This window comes from Poecilia latipinna, unplaced genomic scaffold (genome assembly GCF_001443285.1).
Source record: "Poecilia latipinna isolate Pla-1442-1.1 unplaced genomic scaffold, P_latipinna-1.0 Scaffold4155, whole genome shotgun sequence".
Lineage (NCBI taxonomy): Eukaryota > Metazoa > Chordata > Actinopteri > Cyprinodontiformes > Poeciliidae > Poecilia > Poecilia latipinna.
Genome location: NW_015116771.1, coordinates 2,329 through 16,001, shown reverse-complemented (window position 1 = coordinate 16,001; position 13,673 = coordinate 2,329). Strand labels below are relative to the sequence as shown.

General features: G+C 42.4%; 1 protein-coding gene across 1 annotated transcript; it reads right to left on the bottom strand.

The window, feature by feature from the left end:
• Positions 1-1,307: 1,307 nt before the first annotated feature.
• On the bottom strand, positions 1,308-13,290 carry LOC106942278 (F-box only protein 46-like). The gene is made up of 3 exons (XM_015025522.1): positions 12,861-13,290; positions 4,391-4,994; positions 1,308-3,685 (listed from the first exon to the last, which is right to left on the bottom strand). Exons 2-3 carry the CDS (start codon positions 4,868-4,870, stop codon positions 1,886-1,888), a joined length of 2,280 nt encoding a protein of 759 aa, XP_014881008.1. The 5' UTR covers positions 4,871-4,994; positions 12,861-13,290; the 3' UTR covers positions 1,308-1,885.
• Between the last annotated feature and the right edge of the window lie 383 nt (positions 13,291-13,673).

Here is a 13,673-nt window from a genome sequence, read left to right as displayed (position 1 = left end):
TTAAGTAGCTCATAAATGCATTAATAAAGTTTATCCCACACATTAAAACTTTGGTTTACAAGAAATCAATGCGAACTGTAAGTGGCTGGGAACCACCTAGCTGCACCCACCCATGACAACTTAGAAAACGAGCAATGTGGATCAGCGTATAAAAAGCAGACATACCACGTAGTGGTTCAGATTTCCAGTTTTAATCATCACTTCTGTTTTATTTAAGCAGATACTTCCCATTAGCATTGTACACATCTGTAACCTACAGAGTTCTCCCATGACTACCCAACCATCTTCTCATCTCCATGCAGAGTTTCAGCATCATTCATCACATCAGTTCTTCAATGTCCAGTCTGTCAGCTTGCAGGGATGGGGAGGGAGGTTAAAAGCAAAGGAGGAGAGGGCAAAAATAAATAGATTCCATTTTTTTATTGCCCCCTCCCCCGGTATTGAAAAGTCAGAGCCAACTCCAGGCACTGTTCTTGTACGCGCAATAATTTAAGTGGACCCAGTGGAGCTGGATGGAGTGTGTGAAACATTGGAAAACTGTGCAACTTTTGTTGTGTTCTGATCATCCGTGAGGTATCTGATGCCTCGGTCTCCAGAAGGGTGGGGTAAGAGGTAGGGGGGCTTTTAAGGCTGGAAGCTGGTATAGAGAGTTTCTGGTGTTTGTGGTGGATAGTTGAACACACTTCAAAGTATGAATGATGGCTCTGTTGAGGTGGAGGGAAGGATAAAAGAAGGGTTTTGGGGGGCGAGGGTTAAAATAAAGATGGCATATTTAAAAAAAAAAAAAAAAAAAACTTCAGTAGGATGACAGACTGATACACGAAGAACACAGTCCTCATGAATAAAAGCAAATACAACAGCAAACATTCAGACACAAAAACCCAATAAAAACAAACAAAAACAAAAAAAAATGGCAAAACAAGCAAACGAATCAATCAAACCATACAAAGTGACATCAGGCCTTTCCAAAGTGACATCTAGTTTCTCTTTTTAAATCCCATTCAAGTCTGTCTCCCACAATTCTTTGTAAACCAGACAGTGGCTCCCATTTATGGCTGGTCAGCAAGGTTAGGGTCCGCTCCGCAACAACAACCGGGCGGCTCTCTGAAACCTGGACTTGGAGGGGGAGGGGGGCACCAATGACTCCGAATGAGCATCAGTGACGAGCAGTAAGTTCAGCAGCATCAGCAGGGGACTGATCAACTTAACACATCATTACAGCACATTCAGAACAGAGAAATGCATGGTGCAGGACAGCTACAAATGGCATCTTGTACAACCGGAAAAAAAGAATCAAGTTTGCTTTATACAATCACATTTCTGTAATAACTCAAAACATTCTGCACTGAAAGGTTTTACATGTCCCTTGAAGCCCGTCTGTACAGCTAAACATGGATGCTTGGGGCAAAACACAACGCGGGCCACGTGTTGGGAGCTGAAAGCACACTGGTGGGCATTACATTTCTATACGTCACTTTATGAATGCTAATCTCAATCCAAACACTGCAACGTTTTTACATAAAATCGCCTACTGCAACATCCATGTGCATATTTAAACAGAACCCCCTCAGAGACGAGACTGACAGCAGCAGGAGAGGACCCCAACCCTGGTGTACAAACTTTTATTAGCCACTCTAGGGGGGGAGAGAAGGATTCTGGAGCAGTTGGAAAGAGAAATAAAAAGGCAAGGAGTGTGATGCTTCGCTTTCTTCTTCAGATCTCAACCTCTCTCTATTGAGAGAAAGAAGGAGAAAGAAGAGGAGACAAGCAAACAGTCTTGGAGTGCTGATTCCTCCCCCGTTGCCCTCTCTGTACCCCAGTTCTCAGACCAGTGATGTAGAGACGGGAGGAGGTATGCAATGAGATGAGTCTTGGTTTGCACCCTCTACCTGGCCTCCTCCCTCCGTTCTTCCCTCTTGGTGCGGATGGGCTGGGAGCCGTCAGCAGGCTGCTGCACCCAGTTGTTGTCATGGAGCCCAACCCGGCAACCCGGAGTGTCCTTGTCCGTACGCCGGCAACACATCCAGTAGGAACGTCCGTAAGGCAGGTCATGGTGGTAAGGTTTGGGGTGCCAGCGGCACAAAGAAACGTCCCCACGCTCATACTGACGCTTGCACTGTTTGCAGGGGTCGTCTCTGTAGAGGGGGTCCTGGTTCCAGCGTGAGTCCACCGCGTGCACCCCGTAGGTTTCGATCAGTGCCTTAAAGTAGTGGCAGGTGCACTTAAGGGCCGCCAGAGAGCGAGTGGGTAGGTAGCTGAAGATGTTCACCATGATGTGGTCGGGGAGCAGCAACATGTACTGTCTTGGCTCGAGGAGCCGCTGGATCTGAAACCGGATCTCCAGGAAGTCGTGGGACACATGGCGGTAAAGGCGACACAGCGAAGGGTCAGAGCAGTCCTCCCTGACACCAGGGGAGTCTGGACGTGTCGCCCGCTCCACTGAGCCCACTGTTACCCCTGTGCCAGGACTGTTGTTGTTGGCGCAGTCCAAAGAGCACATTCCTGCCCCGCTGCCAGATGTCTTTGCAGTTATATCGTCCTCTGGTCCCCTAGGGGACTGAAGGAAAAAGAGCTGTCCAGGAGGGGGATCGTCTGATGATGGGTCAGTTGAGCTGCCAACACCACCACCACCCCCTCCCGCTGTAGGCATTGCGAAACACACCGTTTCCTCCTGCACATTCTCTGTGCTGTCCTTGCCGTAGAAGACACACTGGTCCACAGCACCCGTCACCACAACCTCCACATGGAACCCGGTCACTCGTTCCCTCCCGACACCCCCTTTCTTCTCTCCTGTGGAGAGTTCCTGGTTGGGGTCCGGGGTGCCGCAGGACGGATTGTCTTGATGGAGATCTCCGTCTGGTTTGGGGGTGGAAGCTGTGGCGGCAAGCAACAGACTACTGGGATCTCTTGAAGACGGACTGACGAGCTGGTACAAGTCACAGGTGATTTTCTCTTTGGCCCTGGCAGCTGCCTGGTTACTCCCCCCACCACAGCTCATAAACATACAGCGGGACCGGCCAGCTGGCTCCAGTTGTGAGCGCGGGTCCATATTTGACACTCTGAAAGCTATCCTCACCTCCCCATGGGTGTGGTTGGGTGGTGGAGGTGGTGTTACAGTGTCCCCTCTTCTGAGCTCCCCATCTCCATTTTGATTATTTGAGGGTACTCCAGATCCAGAACCCAGATGGAGGCGATTCTCAAGGGTCTGAGATTCAAAGTGTGCGATGGCCTGAGCCACCCTGTACGACTCCTGCTCCTCCTCGAACTCCTGGTCCGTCTGGATTGGAGATGATGGCTTTTGGGATTCGCTAGCGGCTTGACTGTCTGAGCCGTTTGATTCAAACAGCATGGGAGAAGGGTCGGAGACTGTACCTTGGAGCAGAGTATGTTGGTTGGGGGGGAAGCCCTGACTATGAGTGCTGGTTAGCGACTGGTGGTGGTGCTGGTTTGAATGAACTGCCACAATGCCCTGAAGGGCCATGGCGGTCCTCTGCTCCACCAAGGCAACCATCTCAGCCACAGAAAGCAGATCTGTCTCATTCACACCTAATGGTAGCTCATCAGGGCTTGGAGGTCGTATGGAGGTGTCAGGAGTCGGCGCTTGGGAGCGCGTTGGAGGGTCGTAGGATGAGCACCGCCTTCGTCTTTTGGCTTTACTGCAATCTGTTGCCCAGTTACCTTTAACCTGTGGAAACAGAAAATGATTTAATTAGAGGCCACACACAATTTTATAGCTACACAACATTCTGATAGCGCTAGATAGTGTGATGGTGATCATTAGCTACAGTACTGTCTATATACATTGTAATAACCTTGAATGATATCTCTTCAACTGTAGTCACTCATAAATCAAAGGATGGTGGAAAGCCATACAGATATCGTCAAATATATTTGAATGCATGTAGTCTGTGAAATACAAGCAGTCCTGTGTGATTGCAAGATGCAGAGACTAAATTTGCACATTAATGTTTTATTTTATGTTTTTCTCTCCATAGAAGCTACTCCTGATCTGGCATTCTGTCTGACTTTGGCACCTTCCTGGAGGAGGGCACTAGCTGAAATAATGCTGTCATCAACTAATTGTTGTCCCTTTTCTGCTATTAACCTTTTACTTTCATTAACATAGAACATAATCCTACATCAGTTCTGTTTCTTTTAGTGCATTCTGCTCTGTGTTTCGGTTGTGGAAAATGTTCCTGGTACTGATCCTGGATCTGCTGGAGGTTTCTTCCTGATAAACAGTTTTGCTTCAAATGAACTAAACACTCTGGAAAACCTGTTCTCCTCACCTGTGGTGGCACTACACCAAGGACCACTGAAGGAAACTACATGAAAATCTCTGAAGACGACATGTAAAAGAGAGACATACACCCCTCTGTTAGGTTCTCACCTTCATGGCACTCGGTCTGGGCTGGCCTGCTCCACTCAACTGGTGTGCAACAAAAAAGGCAATCTTCTCCTTTGTGTTCCCTGGTTTGATAACATACCAGGTGTCCAACAGCACACGCCCATCTTGCATCTGAGACCCTGTAGTTGGTGGCGAGGGCGGAGCAGGAGGAGGCTGAGGGGCCTGGGTTTGTGTAATGGCCCCAGATTCAAGCTCAGGTTCAGGTGGCGTGTTCTCTGACCCCACATCCTCCTCCTCCTCCTTTCCCTCCCTACCCCCAACTATCATCCCTACATCTTCACTTTCTTCTGGCGTCCTCCTGGCACCTTGCGAGAGCTCAGCCTTGCAGACTGAGGGGGAACCTGCCCCACTGGCTCCCCCACTGTTGCCCCCCGACCCTGGACTCCGAGCTTTGTTCTGGGAGTAGGTGCCGAAGGGGCGAGGGCACCACAGCCGGATGTGGGAGAAGGTGTCTCGGTCCATCAGGATGAGGACCACCGTGGCATATCTGCATCTATGCTGGCCAGCAAACACCAGGAGCGCTCATCGTTCGTCTCTGTTCCAGTAGCCACCAGACTGGCACCAAGACCAACACCGGGCATAAAACCTGCATCAAGAAAACAGAAAAAAGGTCAAATCAGGGTTTCTGCAGGTTCCACTAACTCAAATTAAAGACTTAAGACCATTTTAAAAGCATTATGCATGAAATTTAAGACCTGTATGAAATGAAAATTGAACAGAAATACAAAAAATACAATTAAAAACAAACTACAAAATATTAAATACTGAAAGCACATCTACAAATCATGATGTTTTTTAAAGACTTTCTAAGGATGCATAGACACCCTGTAAATACATGAAGGGATGGAGTGAGAAATGATTGCGAAAACTCCACATTTTATCAATTTAAAAGTGCAGATTAAAAAAGCTCACCTGCAGAGGGATTAAATTACATGATCAATAACTAATCGAGGCTCTACTGAATAGTTGCCCTCAAGTAATCAAACAGTCTGAAAGCATTGCAAGCCCCAGTGCAACCACTAGTGTTTAGAAGAGACAACATCACACTCTTACAGACACCAGTCACAAATCCTCTGCTTCAGACTTTGGCCAAATTTAATCAGTAGTTGCATTCACTTCTGTGCAACAAGACCATCTCCCTCACTCCATGGTCTCCAGATTAAATTAAAGGGATTGCATTTCGGGTTTCAAGATGAAAGGGATGAACGATGGAGCACAAAAGCACCAAATGGATCCTCCTCACCCTCTCTCTGCATCTCAGCATTTCAAAGAGGTCTTGACTTAATAGGAGGCAACACAGGGAGGAGCATCCAGGCATATGCTGGACCTATTTTTAGAAAGCAGTGGCGGGGGGGATAGGAGTGAAACCGTTGTTGCTATCCTCACTTCTTCCTTGCTGGCTATACTACAGAACGAGGTGGAGCTTTTCTGTTCACCCGGCATCATTTGCTTCTGTAGCAAGGGCGGCTGCAGGGTATGCCAGGGACGGGCCAGCATACTTTGGGACAGACGAAGCAACGAGCCTGACCCACTGGTAAACTGTTTGCACTTACTCCATTTGCCCTAAGATGCTCCACAACTCTTAAAAATAAAAACAATAAAGTTCAAAGTTACCATTTATATAATTAAAGCCAAATCTGGATCAACTTTACTAAAAAAAAACCATTTGACACATTAACAAATATCAGATTTTTTAAAAAAAATGTAGTTCGCTTCTTAAGGCTTTGAATTTTTCCAAATGAGGTTAAGTTATTGTTGGTGGGCTTCATTATCTTTGGCAAAACGAGGTCATATTGCTGCGAGTTCACTGGAAAAGTAAATGAGGTTAACTAGTTAACTCCCGTTTCTCTGTGGAGCCTCATCTGATCTACATTCTGCCACCGTAGTTTTCATACCATCTGCACAAATGTTGTAAAATCAAAACATTTACTCCGTTCATGACAGTGAACTGACAAGTCATTGCATGCCAACATGGCCTTAAATCCCACTGATATGAATATTTTTAGTCTGAGCTGCTTTAAAATGCTGAAGTCTGCTAAAACAGCTGCCAGGTCTCTGGTTATGATTTAACTTTCACCTCAAAAACTTGATTGACACCTTCAATAAGCTCAGAGAGACAAGACCACTTTCTACTACAAGTAAAAGGACCATTTTAGAGAATAACTTTACTGAACCTAAATGAGAAAAAGTCTGGATTAACCATTTAAAAAGGCATGTGATAAGATAATTCACTTGTAAAGAGCCTGTTTAGTTGGTTGACAGCAGTCAAAGCTCAAACACACACACAGCTCTTAAGAAAAACAAAAAAAAATTGTCAAAATGGGCTTCTTCAGGACATCGGTTATGTAAATAATTGGCATTTTCATCTTTAAATCAAGACAGAGCACCTGTATTTAATCATTTTGACAGATTTATTGAAGCTCTTTTGTAATCAACAGTGGAGAAATAGAAAAGGTGACTGCAGCTGGCAATACTGTCAGTTTTGGGGGCTTCAGACATTCAGATTTTTTTTTTTTTGTCATTACGATAAAAAGATTTTTCACAACAAGATATAACCCCAACCCTACCTGTTAGTCTGACTGTATTGAACACCCTGTTCTGACAGATTTTAGTGCCCAATATGCCTAGTATAGAGTAGGAAGTGTAATGGGAGAGAGAGATTTCCTAATATACTGCAAACCTGGAAAAAACAAGATCAATAAATTTTATTAGCTCTGTTGGATCTGAAACTTTCCTTTTGTATTAACTGCTCCCTCTGAACAAGGGTTCATTATTCATGAGGAAACTATTACAATTTAGTCTTAAGGTAAACGGGAAGAAAAAAAAAATTCTTCAACACTGACTCAATACAATGCTGTGAAAAAGAGTCTCAAAATGAGAAAAACAATTCACACAGTCTTGCTCTAAATGAAAAGTTGATCAGCTGGGCTATTTAATGAACGATTCCCGCATTCAGGAGGAAACTTGAGCCGCCTGTTTGGGCCATTTTAGAGCTAATTTGACACGTATGCGTAAGGGTCACTTGTTCTTTTCTGTGTAACACACTGCATGGGTGGTGCGTTATACAGTTGGACTAATGGATTGGCTCAGAGAGGCGCAAAAAGCAAACACCTCCCACACAGTGTGGTGTAGCAGCATAAATGCTTCCTCTATAATCACACAGCAACAACTCATCTAAGAGCAGACAGATTATACTGTAGCAAAGAGGCTGAAGAGGCTTTTTTACTGCATTTTCTTCAGGGATTGGACTAGTCACAACTAGTTTTATTCTCCAACTCTTTCTTATCCACCATGATAACCACAGATTCATGCAATATGTTGGTCCTATCATGAAAGACAGCCAGAAGAGAACTATTGGCTTTTGCTTTTCTGGGAACTTGGCAGTATTTGGAGATGAGATATTATCTCGATGACAACATGAAAATTAAGAGGAATCTGGCACGGAATCAAACCATATTCTGTTTAAACATTGGCACGTCCTCTTAAATGAAATAATCTGCTTTTCAATGAGAAAAAGGTTCAAAACCTTCTCTCTGCAAACATGACTAAATAGGGGTACAACAGTCTAAAAGCCAAAAAAATTCTAAAACATTTAGGATTACAGAATACTTTAGCTTCAGCAATTAAATGTCACCTGGCAACATAAACATCTAAGAGTGAAAGGCAACACTTTGACTGCTAGCACAATACAAGAACCCACAGAAATAGAAATGCCTGGTAGCAGTACAGAATATTAATTCTCATCATTAGAAATAAGCGTGGACTGTCTATTGGTATCAAGATATACAAGGTTTTAAAAAAGTAACCGCTACAGTTCTAATGGTTTAAAGTTTGTTTTAATTAACAGCAGAAAGTCAAAGCAGCCATTTCGCTCCAGACAGCAGGAATAATTGTGTTCCTACATACTGCTGGTCAGCTGGCTGATTAGATCCAGTTGCTCTCTGAACTTGGAAATTACATTCCGAGTTGGAAAAATCAACTGGAACGCCCTTTAAAGTCGGAGTTTCCACTATAAAACAGGGAGCAACTCTGACTACGTTCTTTACAACTTGTAAGGTCGAATTTGCACGTCATTATGGCCGCTCCTCGCTTAAATACCAATAAAATGTGGTGGATACTTGTTTATTTTACACATGTAAGAGTGCATCTAAAACTCAATGTTATGTGATTTTTGAAACATTGTAGTTCTAGAAAGCAAAATGATGATTATAAGAGGTACAATAATCCTCTTACAGAAAGCTGCCCTTTTGAAATTCCAACTTAAATAGAACGATTTTACCTCAGGTCTGATCAAACCTAGATCCAAGATAAATGGAACGCAGCATAAACTAATAAGGCTGCTTAAAAATACTTCCAGTTGGGGAAAACAAGCACTAAAAGTGAGCCACCTATCATTTTTATTATGGTACAGCAGCCAACTGCAGGAATGTTCAGACGAATTATTACCAGCCAATATCAGGTATAGGTAGTACTTTTTCAATTAAGTCAATGTTTACTCTATAATATTTTCTTAAAATCCAAGTGCTAAAACACAAAAGTGTAATAATAAATATGTTATTAATTTGACACAGTAGGAAAAAGTAATTAGATCATGTCATACATATCTGCAACATTTGTAAAACATACTGTGATATTCTTAAACCATGAAATGTCTTCTATAGGTTGTAGTGTGAAAATCTAATAATGGCCCAAGTCTGACATATAGACTTTGACATATAGACTTTATTAAATGAGGAAAATTTCTTCTAAATGAGTCCAAGTTCTGAAAAGGGATTGTGACATTTTGTGCCGTGTACCTCAAACCCAGACAGCTGAAGGGATATTTATCTTTTGTCTTTAATATTTCACACAATTTAAAGTTAGACCCCAAGTAACAGATGAGGCACATTTACACATGCACTTTATGCATCGTTTACTCCTCAAATGAATCTCTGCAAATAAGAGTCTGGGTTTGAATTAAGCTTTCTGCAACAACCTAATCCATCAAATCCTGTCCAAGCTCAGCAGCAGCCAGTGGAGCTACAGCGACTCTGCAGACTTAATCGTTAGAAACCCAACCTGTCTGACAGACTGTCAAGAGAGAATGAAGATTTTTCTGTACGTTTCCAGCAATTAACTGGTTCCACACACCGACGCATGGAAGCATGCAGTCTGCCAAGTTTGCAGACTCATCAACCAGGAAAGCCCAAAATGAAGAGGCACATTATTCAGCAAGGGCTGGGGTTGGTTTACAGTTGGATATCTATAAAAGGTCAAATCAAACTTAACAGTGTGTATTCACCTCAAACGGGATGTGTTAATTGGATCAGAGAGAAGGTATTTGTTATCCAACCTATGTCAGTAAAGTTAATCGATAATACAGAGTGCAACATTCCTCCAATGTCCTGAAGACTGAGGAGGAGCTTCTGATTGCAAAATAGCCACGCCACACAAAGGAGCTTCCTTCAAACCATCAGAAACCTTCAGATGACACAAAAACACAACAGGTTCTACTGTCTGAACGGTGAAAGCCCGCTTTTTGTTCAACTTTCAACATTTTCAAAGATGTTAGACTGTTAGCATCTTTCTAGAAATTTCACCAGCATCACAATGAACGATTCAGAAAATATCCATTGTAACAGCTGTGCCGAATATTAATTTAAATCAGGTTTCCAGTGTTTAGATCCTAAAACAACATATCTTTCCAAACTGAAAATTGATCAGTCAATCTGAGATTGATGGTCCGGATCTACATACAGTTTCAGTCAGACTAATATTACAAGAAAGATAAATAGTTTTCACCTATTCAAAAACAAACACTAGAAACATGAAATTTTAATTTTATTCGGCTTGGGTTTTTCTCTGGACACCATCGCTTCCTTTAATCACCCTCTCCTTATTTGCACTTCGCTACCTCCTTTGCTGGGTGGGTGTGTTCAGACAACTATATCCTTGTTTAGCACCTATAAAACTTGGCAGGCTGGATAAGGAATTCAAGCAATCATTTCTACATGTTTGATCATAATTTTAGGGCGTCTCGAGTTAATAAGAACCAAATGGTTAAAAAAGAAAACAAGCTGAAGAATAACTCTCAGTTGTGTCCGTTAGACGGTCATGCTCTGAGGCATTTCATTCATGTCAATGTGCGAACCGCAGCCATAAATCCACCAATCAACCTGGCACGACCCACAAAAAAGAAAGAAAGAAAAAAAAATAAAAACTTTACAAAGTTTCCCTCTGCCTGTGTGTCTTTGAAGACAATGTAACAGCAGATGAACGCCCAGCAGGCCGTTTGTTTAGCTCACCGGTGACAGAACAATAGAGTGGAGCGCGTCGCTCCAGCAGTCAGATCAGGAACGTGAGACGACACCTGGGAAGAGTGACCGCCAGCCTACACGGCCGTCTCTGACTGTGTGTGAGAGTGAGTGGCAGCATGTTCGTTCAGAAATATCGTCACAAACCTCGATAAGACCTCCAGTAACACTTCTGTGTCAGCACAGTGATCTGTTGTATTGACCTCCAGAGAGGAGCTTCAGTCACGCAACGTCTAAATAAATGACATCAAACCACTCAGAGAGAGGGCTGCGTCCACACATACTTACACTAAGAAAGCAATAAGGTCAAATACTAGGACAGAAACTGATTTTCCTGAAAGTATACATTCATTTATGTAGGTAAGCATTTGGGTAGAAAACAATCTCTCAGTACAAGTACAATTTATCATAAAACACAGCCGAGTATTAGTCTGTTTCCCAAAATAGGCCGATCATCAGTGTTTAACATCATTTTAGAACAACAAATACAACTATTTATATATTAAAATATACTTTCTATATGTTATTTTATATTCCCGTTAAATGAATGAAACTTGTGCGCTTGAACAGCAGCATAACCGGAACTCCATAGAATATTTTTGGAGATAATTTTACAGCTTCCTTCTTTTGGCAGTTTGTCAACATTTTCTAATTCTTAAGAACATAAAATCATCACATCGGCCACTCCCACTCTGAAACATGCGAGTACCACGGACACAATTTTTGACATATGAACCCAAAGTCATGATGGGCAGATGGCGAAACTTGAATTGATGTAAAGTCCTTTGTATTCTGTCAAGAATTATATCATCCGATTGTTTTCTATGTATATTTGCCACTCAGAAAATGAGTACGATAAATGTCAAACTGAGATTATTTCATATTAAATCACAATATGATTTGGCAGCACAGTTGAACTGCATGCAATGTGAAATCATAATACTTTATCTTAAACAACTCGTTTTGTTACTGTTGAGTAATGGGATTTTTCTCCTCTCCCATCCTCATTCTGCTGTCAAATGGAATGACTACGACTCTGATGACAAGCAGTCGTTTTCAGTTAACAGCAGCTGAGTCAGAAGTTCTGACCAACCCTTTATTGTCAATAACTTCAGGCTAATTCATAAACTGTTTTCACATCTTTTTTTGCCAAATTTAGGCATACAACAACTGTACGGAATGTAAACAAACACAAAAGCAAGTGGAATTTTGTTAAAACCATGAATAAATTATGTGTACAAAAGAAAAAAGTGAACAGACTAAAAAGAGTCTTTGGGGTAATGAGATGTCACTTGAGGCATGTGGGCTTGGAAGATTGGGAGGGTAGGTTTTTATCTCGATTAGACTATTATTCACTGCAAAAAAATGAAAGAACTGACCAAATGGGCGTTGTTCTACAAGTGATCTTTTCAGAATCCAAGTTTTACAGAATGTCTAATAAGCAGTTTTAACTTGCTGTAAAAAGCACCTGAATAGCTGTTTGATTACAGAAGACCTCTTCAAGATCTTAACCAACATGCACAACACTAAAGATTGGATCGCAGTTGTTTTCTTGGAGAGAACCACACATCGTGACAGGAGCACGTTAAAAAGTCGATGCACAAAAAATGTCAGATTGTTGTCCTCACTGTGACTAAAGTTTTCTAGTCAAAAACGCAGGCCCGCAGCTCACTCTTTGGGTAAATGTGTTAACTTTCCAAAATATATTGGGCACAAGTTGAAACGACATCTATATCTGACGTGACAGTTATAAGGAGAGATGGGGCAACAATACCAAAGAAGAGCAAAACCAAAGCCAAAGGAGATTATTTTTACCCAACATTAAATTTAAATGTCTTTAACCAACTACCAGCTATTTAAGCAGTGAGCTAGCAAAGCGTCGCTGGGACATAAATACCCAGCAGACCAGAAGTCAAACAAAAACTAGAGAACTACAGTATTTAATTAACACACATCTGTTCAAGTCAGCTTTTTTAAACCGATTATTCACTTCGGTGTAGAGAAAGATGAAGTTATAGAAAAAACAAACCCCTCCTGAGCTAACGAGCTAGCTAACTGGACAACACAACTTACCTGCAGAATATTATAACAGAGCTTTCCTCTGCTAGCAAGCTTCGATTAAAAAAAGATTTTAATTTATGCTGTGGGAGTAGAAATACCTGGTAGGTTGTTCTACACGGAAACCCCACGATGAGCAGAAGGTCGGTGACAAGTCCTTGTTAGCCGTGTTTTCTTCCAACCAAACTAGTCTAATACAGGTGACACGAGTTGACTATCCCGAGTCCACGTAGCTAGGCTAACCAGCTAGCAGGCTAACGTCGACATTAGCCCACAGCTACTTTCTGGTTTATCAACCTTGCTTAATACTAGCCACTATCGCAGCATTTCAGCCTGTCAGTTCCCTGAAGAGAATCCTCTTGACCGTACGTCAAACCAGGTCTCACAGCAATCTCTCTTCCGCTGTCTATCTAGAAGTGTCACAGGCTTTCACAGTATGTTCTCGGGGATACCAAAATAATCTGTGTTAAAACGGCGAGAGGAGGAAGGCCATCTTGTTGACAAGCAGCTGCATAAGTCCATCAGCCAATAGCAGCTCAGAGTCGGTGGTGTGCCCATATATGGTGTGTGCTCAGCGCCCTCCCTCTCCACTGCCCCACGGACTCCACACCGGCCACACTGTGACACCCCAGCATCTAAAGGTCACTGTGTCAAAAACAGGTGGGAAAACTGAAAGCCACACTAACATGGCGTATGTTCGTTCTCCATAAAATTCACACGTTATTAGAGAGAGAAACATCTTTATTAGACTCCTTTTTATTGTTTCATCAACGTTATAGGTTTGTGTTACTAAAAAACTTTTCAACCAGTAATAAATCCTGCACAATTTAACTGAAAGATAAGCAAATCTATTAGGTTAAAATTTAAAAAGTTGCAGTGATTTGCATTGTCAAGTCTCCACAGTTATTTACCTG